Source organism: Staurois parvus, unplaced genomic scaffold (assembly GCF_062004578.1).
Source record: "Staurois parvus isolate SC_StPar_1 unplaced genomic scaffold, SC_StPar_1.0 ptg000973l, whole genome shotgun sequence".
NCBI classification, from domain to species: Eukaryota; Metazoa; Chordata; class Amphibia; order Anura; family Ranidae; genus Staurois; species Staurois parvus.
Genome location: NW_028318769.1, coordinates 827,044 through 850,222, shown reverse-complemented (window position 1 = coordinate 850,222; position 23,179 = coordinate 827,044). Strand labels below are relative to the sequence as shown.

At 44.5% G+C, this 23,179-nt stretch overlaps 2 protein-coding genes across 5 annotated transcripts in view; both read right to left on the bottom strand.

The window, feature by feature from the left end:
- KIFC1 (kinesin family member C1) overlaps positions 1 to 10,223 on the bottom strand; it is a 33,280-nt gene extending 23,057 nt beyond the window's left edge. The window contains exons 1-3 of one of the 2 annotated variants that reach the window (XM_089657178.1): positions 10,112 to 10,223; positions 4,922 to 5,062; positions 1,864 to 1,984 (exon numbers count right to left, since the gene is read on the bottom strand). In XM_089657178.1, coding sequence (XP_089513304.1) covers positions 1,864 to 1,984; positions 4,922 to 5,053 — 253 coding nt within the window. In that variant the 5' untranslated portion in view covers positions 5,054 to 5,062; positions 10,112 to 10,223. The remainder of the gene's footprint in view (positions 1 to 1,863; positions 1,985 to 4,921; positions 5,063 to 10,111) is intronic. The other variant, XM_089657180.1, reaches the window with a different exon arrangement.
- Positions 10,224 to 16,593: 6,370 nt separating this feature from the next.
- LOC149441568 (uncharacterized) overlaps positions 16,594 to 23,179 on the bottom strand; it is a 57,081-nt gene continuing 50,495 nt past the window's right edge. For all 3 annotated transcript variants that reach the window (XM_089657175.1, XM_089657176.1, XM_089657177.1), the window contains one exon: positions 16,594 to 21,251. The gene's annotated coding sequence lies outside the window, so the exon portion shown is untranslated. The remainder of the gene's footprint in view (positions 21,252 to 23,179) is intronic.

Here is a 23,179-nt window from a genome sequence, read left to right as displayed (position 1 = left end):
AGTACCAGCCCCCGCTTTGACAGCTTGCTCGTCAGCTTGTAGTTCTCAATGAACTACAACAGCACTGCGGAGTGTCGTGGTATTTCACTGAATCTTCCTGGCAGTATATCGGCTTGCTAGTACATCCCATACGGGCAAGCCGATATACTGACAGATCTGCAAGAGACCTGCATGGCACCAGCAATCTGCTGATCGCTGGTGCAGTGCTTTACAGGCTCCTGCAGCATAAAAATAATAAAATGCACTTTTTTTTACCTGCAAAAAAATATGCATTATTTTTTATCAAAAGGTGAACTTATCTTTATACCACTTTCACCCCCTTCCTGCCCAGGCCAATTTTCAGCGCTGTCACACTTTGAAATTTTGAAGGACAATTGGCCAGTCATGCAACACTGTATTATATGACATTTTCATAATTTATTTTGAAGACAGAGCTTTCTTTTGGTGGCATTTAACCACTTGCCTATTGGGCACTTTTTACCCCCTTCCTGCCCAGGCCAATTTTCAGCTTTCAGCACTCTCACACTTTGAATAACAATTGAGCTGTCATGCAACATTGTATCCATACAAAATTTTTATAATTTTTTTCACAAACAGAGCCTTCTTTTGGTAGTATTTAATCACCACTGGGTGTTTTATTTTTTGTACTATAAACAAAAAAGCAAAAAATTTGGAAAAAAAGGTTTTTCTTTGTTTATAACATTTTGCGAACAGGTAATTTTTCTCCTTCACTGATGTGCGTTGATGAGGCTGCACTGATACGCAGCACTGATGAGGTGGCATGTATAGGCAGCACTGATGAGAACTGATAGGTTGTACTGATGAGTTGGCACTAATGGGCATTGATGAGGCGGCACTGATGATGCTGCACTGATATGCAGCACTGATGGGCATTGATAGGCGGCACTTTTGGATGCAACTGCTGGGCGGCACTGATCATCAGTGCCCTGATCGGTGCAAATGTCCTTTGCGACAGTTGCTGGTTATTGGCAGTACTTTCCTCATGCTGTGACAGCATGAGGAAAGTGCAGCCGATAACCGGCAGCTGTGTTTACTCTGTAATCTGCGGTGACATTGGACACAGCTGATCATGTGGTAAAAGGCTGCTGTGATTGGCCTTTTACTGCATCACTTGAACAGCTGTGTCCATAGGACACAGCGATCATGGAGATCGCTGGGGGTGCATGCCGCTGGGGGCGTGCGGGAGGACGTCATATGAAGCCCTCCCAGAACTGGACAACTGCGCTGTACCTGTCATTCGGATATAGCGCGGTTGGGAAGAGGTTAATCACTGCTGGGTTTCCGTTATAAAATTTTGCAAATAAGTCACTTTTCTTCTTCACTGATGTGACGATCAGTGCAAACAAAGTACAGACAGCTTTGTCGGGTATCAGCTGTCCTTTCCTCACAGACACAGTGTGTGAGGAAAAGACTGCCAATAATCGGCAAGTCTGTTTACATGTGATCAGCTGTGATTGGACAAGGTGTTTGGGTCTTTACCTCTATCTGTGATCAGCTGTGTCTAAAAGACACAGCGGTCAAAGAGAGTGCTTGATGTGTGCCCCAGGGGGTGCATTCTAAGAGGACATCCATGGACAGCCTCCCAGAACAAGAGAGCTGCGCTGTAGCGGTCTTTCAGTTGTAGCACGGTAATAAAGTGGTTAGGATCACATGAATGGAGCGGACTGAAAATAGGCAAGTACACATATCTCTTTTATACAGGTTTGGCAGGATAACTTGGAGGAGGAGGGAACATTTTTAAGAATTATAGTTAGACTTCCACTTTAAAGTTTTTTTTGCAGCCCCACTACAAGGGATCATTTTTTATTTTCCGGACTTAGGCTTTAAGCAGATGTCACCTACCGATCACTTGAGGTTTAGGTAAAGCAACTGCAGGAGCCACACGGGGCCTGGTGGTGGCAATGCTTGCTGCCACCCGAACTTTCGGCAGCTCAGCTTCAGGGGACGAAGGTCTCAGACGTTTCTGAGGAGACAGAGTACGTTTACTTTTTTGCTTTGTCAGTACTGTTATCAAACAAGACCTGAGTGAGCGAATGACAACAGAATCCCTGTGATAGCAAAATCAGAAACCATAAAATGCACAGGGTACTTTTTAGGGCACAGTAACATTTCTATAAAACTCCTTCAAACATAGCAAATATTCATGAGTTCAGACCCACTTTAACAGATGTTAAGAAGGAAAGTCAAGTGAGTGCAAGTTGAGGAAGTTCCCCCTAAATGCCTTATTGACACGGGGTGTACTACGACGTATGCCTGTGTTAGGCTGCATTTACCAGCACAAGTGTTCCATGCATCCCTGCGCACACAGTCTGATTGTTGTCAATTGTGATGCAGTGGCTGCATGGACACAGCCACTGTTTCCAATATGACATCAGTGGGGGTGCGTCTCCCTGAACTGCCACGGGAGTATGCTGTAGTACTAGGCCTTAAAACAGCTGCAGATCCTGAAAATACCTCCTGATGAAAGTACTCGTTACCCTAGATCAGTGGTCGGCAAGCCACGGCTCGCGAGCCACATGCGGCTCTTTACACACTCTAATGCGGCTCTTCTGTGTGCCGGGCGCCCGCTCCCCTCCCTCCTCTCGGGCGGCCGCCCCAAAAGTCAGGACTCTGCAGCTAGCCCAGCAATGGGCAAACTACGGCCCGGCGGACCTTTTAATCCGGCCCGCGGAGCGTGGCAAACATTGGCTGTCAGGATGTAGGCGGGGCAGCATGACGAACTCCTCTCCTCTCACAGTCCGCCCTGAAGACCGGAACGGCGCTGGAACACGGCGAGAGGAACGCGCGGAGCAAAGGTAAGTGAATTGACACAATATGGAGAATGAATTACTATAGGGGGGATGAATTACTATATGGGGGATGAATTACTATGGGGGATGAATTACTATATGGGGGGTGAATTACTATATGGGGGGTGAATTACTATATGGGGGGTGAATTACTATATGGGGGATGTATTTTCAGTTTTAAAAAATGTGGCTCTCAAAATAAATTTCAATCGTGGTTTTGGCGAGATTTGGCTCAGTTGAAAAAAAAGGTTACCCACCCCTGCCCTAGATCTACCCATTGATGACAAAATAAGTCCACTGTTTTATCCGCTGCTGGTATGTCAATGGTCAAAACAGTTGGACTGTGACATTCAACCCACTCATAGATGTAAGATAGGTTGGGCTCTTGGGGCCTCCTCTGATTTAGGTATGACACGGCCATAGTGTTTTCGGTCTGGACTTGCAGGGGATAACAGTTGAGAAGGGGATTCAGTGAAGAAATAACACTGTTCAACAGGTAAAAAGTTTTGGGCATAAAATTAGCTAATCTTACATAATTTTGGGGTGCTGAAAACGAAAATGACCCTAAAAAATGTTGATTGGCTCTAGTTTCCATGATATATTCACCCATCTAATGACGTAAGCCATTCAAAATTATGATGCAACTTCAGCTGCATATTGCGCAATTGATACTGGTGACCAATAGAAAATTGCATGTATACTGAGATGATGCAATATTAGCCTTTAATTGCATCACTTCACTGCATAAAAGCTGCAGTATCTGTAGCTGATTGTAGTTGGACAGCGTCTTTACATTTCGTTTTATGCTTATATAGGCTACTCAGTAATGCCTCGAACTTGTGTGAATAAAGCAGATAATTTCTGCTATATCTGCGGTGAAATAACTTTTATCTCACAAAAAAGGAGGATAACAGGAATGATTAAGAAAGCCTACAACTTGTATTTTGGCTGCAAGATAGGAGACCAGGACAAGAGCTGGGCACCACATATATGCTGCAATTCTTGTGGGACGGCACTGGAGCAATGGTTGAATGGAAAAAAGGCATCTATGCCTTTCGCTGTGCCAATGATTTGGAGAGAGCCAACAGATCATGTTAGTAATTGTTACTTTTGTATGGTGCCTCCAACTGTAAAAGGGCTAAATAAGAAGAAAAAGTTATCTGTGCACTATCCAAATATTCCATCGGCAATACGTCCAGTTCCTCATGGAGAGGGGCTACCAATTCCTAAAGCACCAGAATCCTTCGTGGTTGAGTCAAGTGAGGAAGAACCTGAAGCGTGTAGTCACGTGCAGTTGTAAGAGATAGCCCTTTCCTCGAATACAAGAGAAAAGCCAAGAGAAGCAAAACCGACACAAACCGAAGACAAAACTAGTGAGAATCCTAAGTATTAAAATGATTCAACTTAGCTTATGGCTATAATTTTTCTTGGTAATCCTATGCAATATATTATGCCATTTAGGCTTTGTTATGTAGTCAATATCACTTGCTTTATATTTGTGGAAAGACATCTATCTATATAATTATTGTGCATTATGTAGTCATTACGCCTATAGTAGAAAACTTTCCGTTTACAGAAAAACTAGAGCCAATTGACAAATTTCATTGTTATATTTGAACTCAGAATGTGAAATTCATTAAGAAATGGATCCTTTTGTTTCCAAAACTGGCAAAAAATAAAATTTGTTGAACAGTGTAATCAAACAACCCGGATCTTTAGGATATTTATTACAAAGGATGGCTCCTTTATAGACTAACAGCCACAAACAACAGGAGTGCCCAGGTCCGCTAATCAGCTGGTGCAGAGGCAGAAGAGGTACCACAAAGTCCTCTGTGAAGTATGGAAGGGATAATGAACGTGGTCCACAGCTACAGACAGGTCTGCTGTGACCCTAGTAAAGACTGCAAGGACAGGGAGGTGCAGAAAGAAGGTTCACCCAAGGAGGAAGAGGGGTTGTAGAGGAGTCGCAGGGACTGCGTGCCATTGGTTAGAAATTGCTACCTTTCACAACCCCATGTACTTACTTTAAATGATACGCATTAATGCAATTCCCCAACCGATGCCGAGCACACCACCCACAAGGAAGAAGAAAACAGAAACAGGAAACAAACCCCTAGGACTGGCTTTACCCTCGACATCTGCTCCTGGTTCTCATCGCTCAGCTGTCTCTTCCTGCTGGGTGGGATGGGCAGGCGGGACATCTTGAGGGGCTGCTGTTGCTTCTTTTCTAATGAGGTCTCCATATTCAGATCCTACATGAAAAAAAAAACATTCAGCATTTCCGGAACATAGGAATTATATTAGCCATCTGAGTAAGAGGTGCATCGGTCACAGCCTCTCTTTACCCCCAATGTGTACTCATACGTGAAAACCCCAACTTTCCATAAGCAGCAAAAAGTTTTGTAACATAGGCTAGCAAGTGAAGATAAATAACGATTGAATTCTCTTTCAGACCAGGAATAGGATGCAGCGGCTCAGTGGTTAGCATGTCTGCCTTGCAGCACTGAGGTCCTTGGTTTTGAACCCCAGCCAGGGCACTATATCTTCATGGAGTCTGCTCTGTGCTTGCTTAGGTTTTCTCCCGCATTCCATGCTAGTAAGTTAACTGGCAATAGTACATGTAAGATCACCGTGGACTATAAGCTCCTTAAAGCAGAAACACATTCACCTCGGCTCTAGCGATGTGGCGTCCTCGAGCTCCCCACATGGCAGGCTTCTGGGTCTTGATCACTGGCCGGGCAGGGATGATGTCACTCCCGTACATGCATGAGAGGTCAGTCAGTTTCGGTATTACTAAATTTGTAGAGGGAGCTGCGCATGCATGGCTCACTGTACTAAGGCAGACAGGCAGGTAAGTAACTTTAATACAGGAGCGACAAAGAATGTCTTTTCTGTATGAAGATTCCTGCCTGTTCGGCCATCTTTAATTCTGCCCTAAAGTTCCACTTTAACCACATGACCTCTGGAGAGCTTTACCCCCTTCATGACTGGGGCATTTTTTGCTGTTCAACACTGGGCTATTTTAACCACTTGCCGACCGCGCATAGCCGAATGACGGCTTCACCGCGGCCGGCCAGTTCTGAGTGGACGTCATATGACGTCCTCCCAGAACGCGCTCTCCTGCGCGCCCCAGGGGGCGCGCACCCGGCGATCTCCGTGATCGCTGTGTCCTACGGACACAGCTGATCACGAGATGTGGTGAAAGGCCGATCCCACCGGCCTTTTACCACGTGATCAGCGGTGTCCAATGACACGCTGATCACAGGAAAATGCAAGTGCCGGTTCTCGGCTGCACTTTCCTCACGCTGTCAGATCGTGAGGAAAGTACTGCCGAGAACCGGCAGTTGTCAGAGCGGGGATCGGCACCGATCATCAGGGCACTGATGATCAGTGCCCTGATGATCGGTGCCCAGCAGTGACCCCCGCAAGTTCCGATCAGCTGTGCGCCCACTAGCCCCGCCCACCCATTCCCAGCAGTGCCCCCACCTGTGCCCAGCAGTGCCCCCACCTGTGCCCAGCAGTGCCCCCACCTGTGCCACTCTGCAGTGCCACCTACCTGTGCCCAGCAGTGCCACCTACATGTGCCCAGCAGTGCCACCCACCTGTGCCCACCCACCTGTGCCCACCAGCGCCACCCACCTGTGCCCACCAGTGCCACCCACCTGTGCCCACCCACCAGTGCTGTCCACCAGTGCCACCCACCAGTGCCACCCACCAGTGCCCAGGGGTTGTGCCAGTCAGTGCCGCCAGTCAGTGCCCAGAAGTGATGCCAGTCAGTGCCGTCTATCAGTACCCATCATCAGTGTCACCCATCAGTGCCGCCTATCAGTGCTGCATATCAGTGCCGCCTATCCGTGACCCCTAATTAGTGCTGTCTATCAGTGCCGCCTATCCGTGCCACCTCATTAGTACTGCCTATCAGTGCCCTTTAGTGCTGCCTATCAGTGCCCATCAGTGCCGCCTATCAGTGCCCATCAGTGCCGCCTCATCAACGCAAATCAGTGAAGGAGAAAAAATACCTGTTTGAAAAATTTTATAAAAGAAACAAATAAACTTTTTTTTTTTTTTCAAATTTTTTGCACTTTTTTTAATTTATAGCGCAAAAAGTAAAGCGCCCAGTGGCGATTAAATACCACCAAAAGAAAGCTCTATTTGTGAGAAAAAAATGATCAAAATTTCATATGGGTACAATGTTGCATGACCGCGCAATTGTCAATCAAAGTGCGGCAGCGCTGAAAGCTGAAAATTGGCCTGGTAAGGAAGGGGGTATAAGTGCCTGGTAGGCAAGTGGTTAACTGGCAATTTCTCGGTCATGCAACACCGTATGCAAATAAAGTTTATATAATTATTTTTCACACAGAGTTGTTTTGGGGGCATTTGATCACGACTGGCTTTTTTTTTTTTTTATTTTTTAATATAAAAAAAACAAATTTTGAAAAAAGAAAAAAAAAAAAAAGAAAAAAGATATTTTCTACTTTCTGCTATAAAAAAAATACCAAATAAAATAAATTTCATGAATTTAGGCCACAATGTATTCTGCTACATGTCTTTGGTAAGAAAAAAAAACCCCTAATAAGTGTATATTATTTGGTTTGTGTGAAAGGTATAGCGTCTACAGACTATGGTATAGATACAGGAATTCAATCCTTGCTTCGTTAAGGTTAAAGCGAAGTTTCAGCTGAAGAAAAAAAAAAAAAAGATAAAAGTCAGCAGCTACAAAAACTGTAGCTGCTGACTTTTAAAATACAGCCACTTACCTCTCCCTTGGTCCAGCTGTGTCCTCACCACGGCTGGTTTAACCAGCCGTCTTCTCTCCCCGGTGCCGGCATCTTCATGGTGGGCACCCGGCTGTGACAGCTTGCGGCTTCACAGCCGGGTACCCACTGCACATGTGTGAGAAGCTCTGTGCTTTGTGAATGGCCCCGTAGTCTTCTGGGACCTGTCACGTGTCCCAGAAGACTACAGGAAGGGACGGGGAGAGAAACGTCTGCTTCTGATCGCCTAGGCGATAGCAGTGGAAGTGGGAGTGGGTACCTGTTAAATTTGGGTCCCCAAAAGGTGCCAATCCTTAATGGGGAGCGGGGAAAAAGAAAAAGCATTAAAGCAGAACTTACCCTTTTGGGTGGTGCACTGCTTTAAAGAAGAAGCTGCTGTGTCCGTCAATGAACGCAAGAGAAAAGCAGCTATAGACACTATACTGGCAATGATGATCAGCAACTTTTATTGGCACTGTAATAGGGTGGTGGGCAATCTGGTGCTAACATACACTGGCTGGGAGGGACACTGACACTGAGGTCGCTAGTGACACTAATACAGTGATCAGTGATAATTCTGTACACTGTACTATTGACACTGGCTGGGAAGGGGAAGTTCCGCTTTAAGCCTTTGTCCTCTGCTCCCCATTACGGATTGGCACCTTTGGGGAGCGGGTACTCTGATTTGACAGGTACCCGCTCCCACTTCCGCTGCGATCGTCTAGGCGATCGGAAGCAGTTGTCCTCCCCCCTCCCTCCCCGTAGTCTTTTGGGACATGTGACAGGTCCCAGAAGACTAGGGGCCATTCACAAAGCGCAGCACTTCTCGCACATGTGCAGTGGGCACCCAGCTGTGAAGCCACAAGCTGTCACAGCCGGGTGCCCACACTGAAGATGCTGGTGCCAGGGAGAGAAGACAGCTGGATGAAATCAGCCATGGAGAGGACACAGCTGGACCGAGGGACAGGTAAGTTTCTGTATTTTGTAGCTGCTGACTTTTATTTCTTTTTTTTCCAGGTGGAACTCCGCTTTAAAATGGTTGTAAAAGCTCAAGGTTTTTTAACTTTTATGCATTCTATGCATGAAGGTAAAAAACCTTCTCTATGCAGCAGCTCCCCCTATACTCACCTAAGCCCCCTCTCGATCCAGCGATGTGCATTGGAGTCTCAGCTATCCTGGGACTCACTCTCCACATTGGCTCAGACAGAAGAGGGAGCCATTGGCTCCCACTGCTGTCAATCTCAGCCAGTGAGCCAATGAGAAGAGAGAGGGGACAGGGCCAAGCCATGGCTCCACGTATGAATGGACACACAGAGCAGTTAGTACCCACATAGCTGCTTGCTGTGGGGGCACCAGACAGGACCGAAGGGCCAGGAGAGCCTGCAGGGGACCCAAGAAGAGGAGGATCCAGGCTGCTCTGTGCAAAACCACTACACACAGCAGGTAAGTATAGACACGTTTATTATTTAAAAAAAAAAAAAAAATTAAGCCTTTATTATCGCTTTAACTGCGTGCCTAACAAGTGTAATATGTGTTGCTTTTACTCACAGATCTGGCTGCTTTCTCTCCCTGAACGCAAAGTTGATTTCATGGAAAAGAAGCAGCCAGATCGCTGTTCTGTGTGTTTGCCAACACAGAACTCTGTGCTGTGACTGGGCACACCTGATCAGCAGGTATACCACCAAAATCATTGCCTGAAACCTGCTGACAAACTTGTGCTGTGTCCAATCACAGCACAGGACAGCAGGAGACGTGCGCCAGAAAACCTAGAGGTAAAGAGGAAACGTTGCTGAGCCTGGAGCTAAATTTCCTACGGACGGGCGACAAACAATTAAAAGGCAAGGAGTGATGTGAATGTACAATATATGTATTGGCACTATACCGGTGAAGCCCACCTCCCCCCCCCTCTTCTCTGTACAGCACTTCCAGGGCAGATCAGAGTGATTCTGATTGGCCGGCGCTGTCACACTGGTCTGCTCTGTCCTGGAAGCCCTGATGGAGAAGAGCTGGGAATTCAAACCCCTGGAGCGGCTGACAGCTCGGCATCCCCGGAGGTAAGTACAGCAGGGCCCACGGGGGGGGGGGGGGGGGGGGGTTGTGCTGACATCATGTGACATAAACCTTACAATCGCCATCATTGTATTCTATAGGCACAATGATCTCAGAGGGTATCGTGGTTTTTTTTTTGGGGGGGCGGTAATAAATATTTATATTCATACAATATATATGTTCATTTAAATGTCCATTTAAATACGTGTTACAATGAAGGGAAAAGTGGGCTCTGGCAATGAAAGGGCATTGGATTGTAAGCTCTTCAGGCAAGCAGTATGTTTTTATTGCTGTGTTTGTTTATATACAACCCTATGGCGCTCCCACATTGTATGCACCTCAGGCTACACCACTCTGTACTGCACCACGGCTGGTGACATCGCTACATCACCCCTATGTCCTGTAACATGAAAACCCCCGTGCAGCGGCTGGTAACACGCAGCGATCGTCCGCCTGCCCACCCCAGACCCAGTACGGCTGCCGTATGCAGGTACTTACCCTCCCGCTTCGACTCGTTACCCAGCCAACTTTCCTTCTGTTCAAATTCAAACCAGGCGGCGGCTAGAGCGAACAAGGGACCCGCCAAGGGCCGCCCGCCAATCAGCGCAGCGCTCCGGCGCCGCTCGCAGTTTGACTGGACAATTTTTAAAAACAAGGTTGGACAAGCATGCGAATCTGGCCAATGGGGATTGGCCACGTCAGAACTCGGCGGCCGCGGTCGTGTTTTGGGAAATGATCTAGGAGTTTTTTGTCCCCGGATGTAGGAGCCATTTTGTCGAAGACTGAGGTGGGTTAGGATTCGGACTTCGAAAAAATGGCGTCTAATTAGTAGAATAGAGCAGCGGTCTCCAAACTGCGGCCCGGGGAAAGGGGCCCTTTGCCTGCTTTTATCTGGCCATTGGGACACCATTCCACCAACCAGTACCGGGACAGGTCCATCTAGCGCAGGGTTGCCACCTCATCGCCTTAAAACCGAACATATATGAATGACACAGGTTCTGGGGCTAATTTAATGCAGATAAGGCACTATGTGAGTTTAATGACCACCTTAATCAGCCACAGAACCTGTGTCATTCATATGTGTTCGGTTTTAAAGGGAGGCGGTGGCAACTCTAGAGCTCAGGGCAAGGATGTGAAACTGCGGCCCCTCCCCCGCTACTAATACATGTTGGAGGATGGGTCCTACTTTCATTCTCTGCCCCCCCCCCAATCTGCTGCGCCCATGGCAGCTACCCCTCTTGCCCAACCCCTTGTCCTGTCACCAACTGCCACCAATGATAGAGCACCAATCCCCCTACTAACACCATCAATGGAGCACTAATCTCACCAATATCAACGATGAAGTACTATTAAAACCAGTGATGGGGCAATGGTGCTGGAACATTTTTTTTTACTCCCACTGGCCATGGTCCAGTCCGTCTAAACATGCACACGGGTGTCAAACTACAAGTCCCATGAGGCATTGCAAGATTGACAGTTACAAGCATGACTCCCAAAGGCAGAGGCATGATGGGACTTGTAGTTTTGCCAACAGCTGGAGGGCCGCCAGTTTGACACCCCTGCGTCTAAAGCCTAAAAGACAGTAAACTGGTCCTTTGCTTAGAAAGTTTGGAGATCCCCTGGAATAGAGGACTGTGTTGAAAATATTTTTTCATCTCTCATAGTCCTCCTCAGGGGTGGACTGACAAATCATGGGGCCCCCGGGCAATAGGGGATCATGGGACCCCTGTGTCCTTGCCCAAACTCAAAAAAGCCTATGAAAAAGGTTCCAGGGGCATCTCATGGGGCCCCCTACTGATCCCGGGCCCTCGGGCAGTGCCCGAGTTTCCAAATGGTCAGTCCGCCCCTGGTCCTCCTAGATTGTAAGCTCCCAGGATCAGGGCCCTTCTGTCCCTCTTGTATTGAACTGTATTGTTGCTGTATTGTCTCCCGTTATATTGTAAAGCGCTGAGCAAACTGTTGGCGCCATATAAATCCTGTATAATAATAGTCTTTCCAAATCTTAGATTGGATGGATGGATGGATAGATAGATATGGAAGGATAGATCGATCGATCAATATTGCATCTTACCAGTTAAGGAGGACCCTCTCCTGCAAGAAAATGGCAATAGCATATTATTATTATTATTATTATTATTATTATACAGGATTAATATAGTGCCAACACATTGCACAGCACTTTACAATATAAAGGGGGACAGTACAGCTACAGCACGGTTTAATATGGAAGGAAAAAGAGGGCCTTGCCCGTGGAGCTTACAATCGACATTGTTTACAGGGCATGTACCTTACAGCATTACACTCATCTGTTTTTTTTTAATGCCTTGCCCAAAATCTCCCAACAATTTTTTTTTTACCATCAAATGGGTTTAAAGTGATATTAACCCCTTGGTGCCGACACCTCCCGACCCTTTAAGGGTTTCAGAAGCCAGGAGGCAGGGCAGGGTTTAGGGTCATGTGACTGCCGTGACATGCTGTCACAGTGGTCACATGATCGGGAAAGGTCCCGATCGAAAGAGGAGATCGGGACCTTTCCATGAGTACCGGACATGTGTGCTGGGAGCGCGCAGGGCATGCGCTCTCAGCACATTTTTTTTGTAATAGAACACAAATGTGCGGCTGCTCGGCGTCTAGGCTCAGACGCCGGGAGGCCGCACATTTGCGTTGAGCCGGTGCAAAGAGGTTAAACATGTTATACTTACCTGCTCTGTGTAATGGTTATTGTACAGAGCAGCCCTGATCCTCTTCTTCTCAGGGCGTTCTTGGCTCCTTCCCCTTGGCCAGTGCCCCCTATAGTATGCCGCTTGCCATGGAGGGGGTAACGGTGCGTGCTCGCTCCTGAGCTCTGCTCTATGCATCCATAAGACACATTGAGCCGCAGCTCTGCATCACAGCTCTGCTCTCTCATTGGCTCACTGGCTGTGATTGAAGCAGTGGGAGCCAATGGATCCTGCTGCTTTCCCAGCCAATGGGAAGAAGGAGTCCCAGGATAGCCAAGACTGCAGTGCACATCGCTGGATCAAGAGGGGGCTCAGGTGAATATTAGAGGGGCTGCTTCACACAGAAGGTTTTTTACCTTCATGCATAGAATAGAGACAAACAAGGCATTTGCCTAGGGCGTAATTTTTCAGGGTGGCGGTTTCACCCTGGCAGAAGTGACACAGTGGCAGCTGGTGACTGGAGAGCAGTGGAGGTAGAGGAACTGCAGGAGCTGGGATCCACGAGAGGCTGACACCACCAATGGGCAGAATTGTCAGAGGCGTCTGGGAAGCGCTAAAAACACTTCCCAAACGCCTTTCTGCCACTTGAAAACAAGGCTAGTGTGAACGTAGCCTAAATGCAAAAAAAAAAAGAAAATTCTTCCTGATTTGTATTGTTTTAAAGTGCACTTTGAACTTTATATTGATCATAAATCAATTCACTAAAGTGAACACATGTAGCATATATAATGAGATTAGTATTCCAGAGCCTTGACCTTCCTGCTGCTGGCATGGAAAGTACTGGGTAGACAGGGGGGCACAGGAGGGACCGCAGAAAGGGACAGGGCTTGGGGTTTCTCTCATATCCCCTCTCTCAGCCCTCAATCTCGCACCCCCTCTCATCTCACCCCCCCTCCCTCTCTCATCCCCCTTTCACCCTCCTCTGTCTCTCATCTCCCCATTCAGCCCTCAATCTCTCACCCCCTCTCTCCCATCTCCCTCACTCTGTCTCAACCCTTCTCTCATCTCTTTCACCCTCTCACTCCTCTCCGTCTCTCACGCCCCTCTCTCTCACCCCCCTCTGTCTCTCATCTCCCCACTCAACTCTCACCCCCTATCTCTCCCATCTCAGCCCTCTGTCTCTCATCCCCCTTTCACCCCCCTCTGTCTCTCATCTTGCCTCTCAGACCTCAATCTCTCACCCCCTCTCATCCTTCCCCATCTAGCTCTCACTCCCTCTCAATTCCTATCACCCCCCTCTCTCTTACTCCCCCACTCTCTCACCCCCCCTCTGTCATCCTTCCCTATCTCTTTCTCCGTCACCCCCTCTGTGTCTCTTCCCTCTCTCACCCCCTCACCTTCTCTCTTACTAAAATGCCCAGGCCTATTTTTTGTCTCAGACTGGGCCTGGTCTTAAGGAAGTGGCTCTGCATCACAAAATGCATAGACCATTGGATAAAAGAAATGTAACAAGTATCTGATCTAACATGATGGTTGATCAGTTAATATAATATGGTGCCATAGGTTTTTATGTTTGTGAGGTAGTATGCGGTTTTGGAGGCAAAAGGGGGACTTACTGAATATCAGGTTGGTTGTCATAATGTTATGGCTGATCGGTGTAAATCCTCTATTATAATAATATGAATATTACCAGTCTCTTGGACAGCACAGGTGCAAGGTGCTGTCAATCAAGCTACTGGAAGAAGGAGGAGCAGCTTGCCATTGTAGACTTCTGCTACGATTGGAATGTGAGGATGCACAGGACACTCAATTGCAGTCCCAGCCAGGATCACGTGCACTCTGGTGACTGCGTTGGTCCCTCGCAAGAGAATGGAGCCACCCTAAAGCAAGAACTGGACCACAGTCCTTTTTTTTAAGAATGCAATACTAAGCACTTACAGGATTTAATAGACGAACAAACCTGATAATTGTTGAGGTCGGCAGCACTATAGGCTTTTTTTTGTTTCATGTTTTCACTTCACTTTAAGCACTTCAGGCAAATCAAAACCACTTCCATACCGGGCACTTTTACCCCCTTCCTGCCCAGGCCAATTTCAGGTTTCAGCGCTCTCACACTTTGAATGACAATTGCGCGGTCATACAACATTGTACCCAAACTAAAATTTTACCATTTTGTTCACACAAATAGAGCTTTCTTTTGGAGGTATTTAATCACCACTGAGGTTTTTATTATTGCTAAACAAAAAAAGACCGAAAATTTAGAACAAACAAAAACCCACGTTTTTCTTTGTTTCCGTTATAAAAGTTTGCTAATAATTGTTCTTCATAAATTTAGGCCGAGATGTATTCTACTACATGTCTTTGGTGGAAATAACCCAAATTAGTATTTATTATTTAGTCTGTAGGAAAGGTATAGAGTTCACAAACTATGGTATAGATCTGAATATTGATCAATGCTGAAGTATTGACGGCCAATCTAATTTCTTGAGGTCCAAAAATGTCAGAACAGTACAGATATCCCCCAAATAACCCCTTTTTGCAAAGTAGACAGTCCGACATACTTCATAAAAAGGCATGGCGAGTTTTTTGAAGTTGTAATTTTTTTGTCATAATTTTTCAGAAGATGAAGAAATAGAAAAAATTTTCACAATTTTTTTTTAAATGCTGTCACCAGTGCAGTATAGCATCCGCATATAACTAGTGTTGTGGTGATCAGGGACACTGACTGGTGACAGTACGAAAAAAAATTTTTTTTCAATTTTTTTATTACATTTTTCTTTTTTTTAACGTACTACTTTAGGAAAGTGATCAGTAGCTTTTTTTTTTTTTTAATACACAATTTGATTGCTTATAGCAAAGAATTTATTTGCTATACGCAAGCATTTAACTGAATGAAATCGATTTATTCAGGTTTTTTTTTAAGTTGTGATTGGCTAATCACATGACACAGATGGGTTGTGATTGGCCCAGCCTGTGCATGTGATCGCTGTAACCATTCATAGCTAGACACAGTTGTATACAATGGATGGCAAAAAAGGAAGCCACCCATTGTATATAACTGTCATGTGACCTGCTGTGATTGGTCACATGGTGCTGGCAATGGGGCAGATACACAGATCTGTCATCGGCCTTGTCCAAGGTACACGGCTGGTGACAGATATCGCCACAGAGCGATCCGGGAAAGACGTCATGACGCTATCCCGAAGGGACGAAGTGTTCAGCCGGCCGTCATTTGACCATAGGCTGGGCGGCAAGTGGTGAACACGATGTTATAAATATGTTCATTTTTTTCTCATGTGAAGTACATGCATGCTAAGCAAAGTGTATGTTTCCAGGTGTTTATTACCTCTCAGATAACCGTATTCCTTTGGACCATAAAAGTCCACTTCTCTATTAAAGTGGTACTAAACAGAGATGTGGTAATCACCATACTCAATTCATATAAAATATATATAATGTCATTGTATTTTGTTTTTTAAAACCTGTAAGTACCTTCTTCCTCCAGAGCATATTTGTGGTCACATGATCTTTCCTTGTTCTTTGGCATCAGCAGGAAAATATCCTTGCCAGAGTCTTCTATTACTCTACTAGTGTATGTGCCTTACCATGAGTCTGTCAGTCACATGACCAAAAAAAGAAAGTTTCCGTATAGTAAATTTTAAATTAAATTCTAAATATCAAAAAAACTGCTTTAAAGCTCCCTATAAATCTTTATTGAACATCAAAGGTGTATTTTCTGTGCAGTAATATTGTGTGAGCAGAGTCAAAGATGATTGACAACTTTTTTTCAGATGGAAACTGCAGCTAAGGTTTTTTTTAATATTTTACATGTATTAGCAAATACATTTGATTATATTTAATACGGATTTATATTAAAACTTTTTATGAAATCCTTAGCAAATGTAATCAATCAGCACACTATACCCCCCTTCCCCTCCATAATGTTTAGCAATAGAAGGACATGGAAGGGGAATTCATTTACCACTGTGTATATGCCCAAACGTGTGATTCTATAGTCATGTAGGCTGCAAAAAAAAAAGAAGAGGAAATGAAGAGCTTAGACGGGAACTGAAACTGGAGCATGCTCAGTAGATGACAGCAGCTGGTCTATACAATCTCAGGCTGCAATGGGGACACAGAGAAGATGGGAGGGACAGCTGAAGGTAGGATCAACCAGGTATATTTCAAATCTGCACAAAAGGAATGCTTTAGTGGCTTTGTAGTAACTATGCACACTCTGTTTCACAGAATGTAATGAGAGTTTATCATAGTGTGGGTTTAATGACGATTTAAAGAAACAGTTAAAGCAAGAAAAAAAAATTAAGTCAACATTTTATTTTGTAAAACTGATTACATAACACCACACTATATCTAAAAGCAAAAAACAAACAAAAAATAAAAACCATGATTTCTTGACAATGGAGGGTCATTGACAAAAGTAAAATAGTAAGCAGAGCATTTTCTAAGTTTGAACATAGATGGGCAGATGTCTTTCCAACGATAACAGGAAGTGACACAAATTTGATTTTAAACCCACTGGCATACACTGTGACCATCAGTGCAAAGTAGCACCACGTGCAGCAAGTTAGGACATTGTTGGCAGGAATAGAGGGCTTCCATGCTATGGTAGCACTTCTTACTGCTTCTTAAGGAGCATTTATACTACCCGCTTCTCATCTATTCATCGTACCAGGATATCGGAATCAGAGCAGATATTTTCAAGTCAGCCAAAATTGCTTAAAACAGAATAACCCTTTTTAACCCTTTCTTGGCAACCCTTTTAAGTGGGTCTAAATGCCATTAGGTGGGACAGACTTCATAATCACAAGACCACTGTAATAGGCTGTTACAGTGTTCACATAATTGGAAGCCCATCTCACTGGCTTCCGGGAGCCATCTGTGACAGCTTGGCCACTGTGCTGGCAGTGCACAGTGATTAGGCTCTCAGCAGAGAACCTTGGCTCTAAAGGATGCACACATGTGAACCGTTCTTTGTTTTGCTTCTCGTCCAATAAAATAGAATTTTGAACAAACTTCCAGGTGTTAGAACGGCACTATATGGCCAATATGATGTAAACTCCCCTTCAGATCTGGTGCTAAAATTACCGATCTCATTGTGGCATGGTGATATGCAACATGTGTAGCATAACTGCCATTTGTGTATGTGATTTTGTATGTATGTGTGCATGCGTATATGGGGGGCTAAAAAAAAAATGTCTCTTTAAATTTTTTTTTTTTACATGACTTTATTGCTATCATAGCCCAATCGCTCCCCATGTGATAGCATATAGGTGACAGGTCCTCTTTATGCAAGAAGGAAAAGAGGGGGGGGGTCAGAGTGTGCAAGGAGAGGGGCAAGAGAGGAGAGGTACACTGTTTACAATGAGTGGGCAATGAGTACTGAAAGTCATTGCCGGTTCTGAATGCAGTAGCAGGCTGCTTTGTTTACTTCAGCACCATAGGAGCCCCACCATAAAAGGAGCGGTCATCTGGTCATTGTAAACACCATTCCTCTCTTTGCACACACTGCCTGCCCTGCCCCTCACCACCATCTGCTGTACATACTGCCCCCTGTAACCCGCATTTCTTTTTTCTTTTGTTTACCTTCTGCTGTCAGTGGAGCATCCCCGCTGACAGCAGAGATGTGTCACTGGTTGTTAGAATGCTTGTGGGTGCCATCTCCCAACAACCAATGCAAAAATGGATGCAAAAACTGAGCTTTTGTCCATTTACATCCGTTTGGGTCCCTTAGTTTTTCTTTACTTAAAAAAAACACTTGTTCTATTTTTAAAAAAAAAAAAAAAAAGAAAAGAAAAATGGACCTGAAAGAATGTGGATGTAAACGGATATGAACAGTTGATCATACATTTACATTTATCTGCCCATAGGAGTGCATTGCTGTCTGTTTTTCATTCATCAACAGGGGGTACACCCATGTGAAAAGACCCTTAATACTACAGCAAAATAAAGACCTTAGAAAACTGTGCTCTTCCGACAGTTGTGAAAACCCTTTTCTGATCCAGCATAATTGTGCCCCTGTGCAGAAAGCCAGCTCCATATAGACATGATTTGAAATGTTTGGTGTGGGGTGGTGACGAGCAAAGGTTCAGGCCGAACCTTGGGAAGCTGTCACATGATAGCAGGCCACCGTACCAAATCAGCAGCATCTGGTGAATTCACGGTCCTACAGCCACACAAAAAGAGGCAAGGATTCAAGTGACATCACTGACAAAACATGGCCATATTGGGACAATGTCAGACCAAATAGGGCCATGTGGCCACATTGGGTCAATAATGTCACCAGAATCCCTTTAAGTGCAGCTTTGGGCCAGAGAATGCTCTGGCTGCGGCTGATTGGGCCAGCTCCCTGATATCCTGTGACAGTTTCCTAAGGGTTTGGGCCCAAACCTTAGCACAGCACCAGTATGGAAGAACTTGAGCGTACTGTACAAAGCCCAGAACTCAACCCTACTGAACACCATTGTAATTCATTAGAATGCCAATTACTGGCCAAGTCTTCTCATTCAACATGAATACCTGACCTCACAAGTACTCTTTAGGTCGAATGGAGACAAAATTCCACAGACACTTTAAAATGAAGAGGCAAGTCTTCCCAAAAGAATGGAGGCTGTTTGGGGTCAACTCCATAATAACGAACATGGTTTTGAAATGGATGTCCAACATGCTAAATTTTAACCGTATATGTCAAAACAGCCACTGGAACAACAGATAGTTGCGACTTTTTCCCTTCTTCAAACTGTAGGGAGAAAGGTGGTCTCTAATCAGCGGCATATTACTAAAGTGAGATCTAAATTAAGGCAGATGCAGTGGTGCAAAATTAAAGGATCACCCCACTCAGACACAAATATTGGCATTTAACCACTTCCAGTCTGGGCCAGTTTTGACATTCCTCTCCTGCATGTAAAAATAATTTATTGCTACAAAGCTGCGTAGCACCCCAAACATTTTTATTTACGCAGAGGCTCTAAAGAATATATATTAAAAAAGTGGATGTTGCATATTTTTATGTCGCACAATATTTGCGCAGCCGTTTTTCAAATGCAATTGTTTGAGAAAAAATACACATCAACGAATTTTAATGCACAAAAACAATATAATAGCCAATTTTTAAAATATAATAAATGATGTAAATAGATACCAAACATGTCACACTTTAGAATTGCGCACGCCTGCGGAAACGCGCCAAACTACGGTACCTAAATATCTCCAACACTTTAAAAAGGACACAGGAGGTCTGGTGCTGGAATTATTGCTTTCGCTCTGACATTTCTAGTGATACCTCACGTGTGGTGCGATCACAGTTTACATATGCCTGCAGGACCAATGCGCACACTCACTTTTGAGCGCGAGTACGGGGCTGCTTTAAAAATCCTTAAAAAAAAATAAAAAGGTACAATGTTTTAAAAAAATTAATCAACTTTACTGCTATAACTAGGGATGAACAGCCCTTGTGATAGCATGGGCCATGACAGGTCCTCTTAATGGAGAGATCTGGGGTCTATTAGACCCCAGATCTCTGATGGCCTCCAATGCATCGGATTAGACACAGATCACTCTGATTGGCTGCTACACTGGCTAACTGGCCAGTAAACAACAAACCAAAACCGGAAGTGACGAAATCCTCATCGCTTACTGTTTCTTACATCACACAGTGGGAAGAACAACATTAGTTCCTCTCACTGTATGCCCAGAGCTGGATGCATCCTTACCGGGCTCCCTGATTGGATGGGAGAGACTGGTAAAATCGATGGCAGGAGGGGGGACCCCCTTCCACTGCCTGTAAAAGCAAGACAAGACAATCATTGGGGCTAAAACAATTATACCGAGATCACGACTGTAGTGCCATCATGATCCTGGTATAACAACTTTTATAAAAACGGCCTAAGGACAGGAAGTGGTTAAAATGACTCAGCATAATTGCTGAAAGGATTCTAAATTTCATTCTTAGCTAAAGCTCTATAGTCACCAATGTCTTTGGCCCCAAAATAAGCTTGGGAAAAATGCAACCCGCTCTGTCCCCTCACCTAGCAATACCTCCTTTGCCAGCCCACTGCAGGCTCACCCACCGAAGCATAGGAGAAAGGCTGCATAACACAAAAACATGTGACATGTTGCTACAGTCCCGCTAGGAAATAGAAATCTGGTGAGTCATGATGATTGCATACAAAAGGGTAAACTAAGTGGAATTTTGACATTATTGCTACCTCTTAGCAGAGCCAGATCATCTACAAGGCAACCTAATCAGAAGCCTCTGGCCTAGTGAATGCTCATGGGGCCCAACTACAACACTTAGGAAAATAGAGGAAAGTAAAACTGGTCAACCCGCCTGTCACAGCACAAGATAAGATGCAGATGTAGGCTGTTCTGTGTTTGATGGAGTGGGCAATGTAGATGGAGCAGCTTCTCTGCACCAACTACAATCCTGATCAATTTTAAGGATGAGGGGGCTCGGGGGTGCAAAGCTTCTACCTTGCCTAGGGCGCCCCCCCATTCTGCCTTAATCCATGTCTGCCTCTTAGCATTTGCACATCTGTAAGTGAACCCCTTTTGTTTTTACAACAAAATTGAATTCAACATCCCCTGGTAAGGTGAGCTCAAGTATCACTTCATAGAAAAAACAAAACAAAAAAAAAAAACATCCTGACTACATCAAAGCTAAAGTATGCTAAAACAGGTAACATGTAAAAGTTTGCCTTGTTACAATTCACATTGTAAAAATATTTGTTTTTTTCCCTCCCGCAGGTCGTTACGCTTAAGCTTGGTTAACATAATATTTAAAAAAAAAATAAAAAAAAAATCTGAAACCGCAACTGGAAATCGCACAACTTTAAAAACGTCACTACACATGGAAATGTACATCATTTTACACTGCCCCGCTAATACAAAAAGCTGTCTCTTTGGACAAGTTGTTTCAGCTCGAAATTCACGCTGCTGTGGGCTGGTCATCAGAGGGATTCCTGCAGAAAAACAAACACCGGAAGATTGTTAGCGTTGGTGTCATTTTGTGATAGTTAAATGAGCGAAAAGCAAAATGAAGATAAAAAAATTGTATACAGCGCTCAGCATAAATGAGTACACCCCAACAGATGTCAGAAAACCTTCACTTTCCTTTCAGAATCAACATTTCCTGTGGGACACTATACTACAAAATACTCCCACTAATGCCGGCCATTGATTGCAAACAAGATTTGTTAATTTGCACACACAAAAAAGTATTTTTTCTAACAAATTCGTTCAAGACCATGTTGCAGAAATGAATATACCCCAATGAAAATCTTAGGAGCAAAGCTAAATTTTATATAACAAAATCCTAATTAACAAGAATTCAACTACAGGTGAGTCTAATTATTCATTAAACAGGTGTCCAGCAGACAGTTGATTATAAAAGGGGTTAAAGAAAACCCATCACATTATATGCTGTCAGCAATGGCACCACATGGAAGAGGAATGTCACCTGGACTGAGAAAGTAAATAATTTCTTTACAGAAGGCTACAAGATGATCAGCAAAGCTTTACTTGTCTCTCAAAATACAGTAGCAAAAGTGATACAAAAGTTTAACAAAGATGGAACTGAAACCATCTCACAGAGACATCCAGGCCGTCCACAGATGTTAACACCTCCACAAGAACATCTTCTGATGAGAAGGGTTGAAGAAAATTGCCAAGCAAATTCACTGCAGTTAGCTAAAGAAGTAGAAAGCCAAACTGGGGTGACTGTTTCCCAGGACACAATATGGTGAACACTGCAGAGGAATGGCATGCATGGGTGTAGTCCACGAAGGAAGCCTCTCCTAAAGCCCAAGCACAAAAAAAGCCCGTCAGAATTTGCCAGGGCACATGCTGAAAAAGAAGACTACTGGGACTCTGTACTCTGGAGTATGGCATCGCAAAGGTGAGGAGTACAATGAAAAATGCATGATGCCTACAGTGAAACATGGTGGTGGCAGTGTGGGGCTGCATGAGTGCTGCTGGTGTCGGGGAGCTGCATTTCATTGAAGATACTACCATCACACTGTGCCCTTGGTCATCGTGCTTTTTTCCAACATGACAATGATCTAACACACACACATCTAAGGCCACTGTTGCATTTCTGAAGAACAGGATGAAAGTGATTCACCGGCCACGTATGTCTCCTGATCTGAACCCAATCGAACACCTATGGGGAATTCTGAAGAGACAAGTTGAGCATCACTCTTCATACAGCATCCAGGCTCTAAAAGAGGTCGTTTTTGAAGAATGGAAAAAGATAGATGTTGCAATATGTCGCCAACTTATTCATTCCATGCCTAGAAGACTTGGTGCTGTCCTTACAAATCATGAAGGTCATACAAAATACTAGATGTAGTAGTTTTTTTTGTGGGGTGGATTCATTTTTGCATCAACTAATTTGAGTAAAACTGAAGATTTTGTAATCTACATGATATTAACCTTACTTTCATGTAATGAGCTTAACAAATGTTCTATAAAATTTGGTTTTGTCAACATTTTGAAAATTGTTCTTGTGTTCATTGAGATATTGATTAAAATTACTTTTCAAAAAGGGGTGTACTCAGAGTGAATGTATATATATATATATTTGTTTTTAATATACAGTACATGTACAAGTGATCAACATACCATTGGGACTGAAATGTCAAATCCTATTAGCTCTACTGTCAGCCTTCTCTGCAGGGTGCCTGACCCTCTTCCTAGCTCTGATTTTAGTTGAAACCCAAACTTTTCCAATTCACCCCATACCCCTGAAGCCATAATCTTCCAGTGCGGAGTGGAAGTCAATATAAACCGAGGGACCTGTCTCAGGCACTCTTCAAAGGGCCAATTAAACCCACCCTTTGTGCCCTCTTCCATTTATAGTTGCTGTACTACAGGTTCTAGTGGTTAAAAG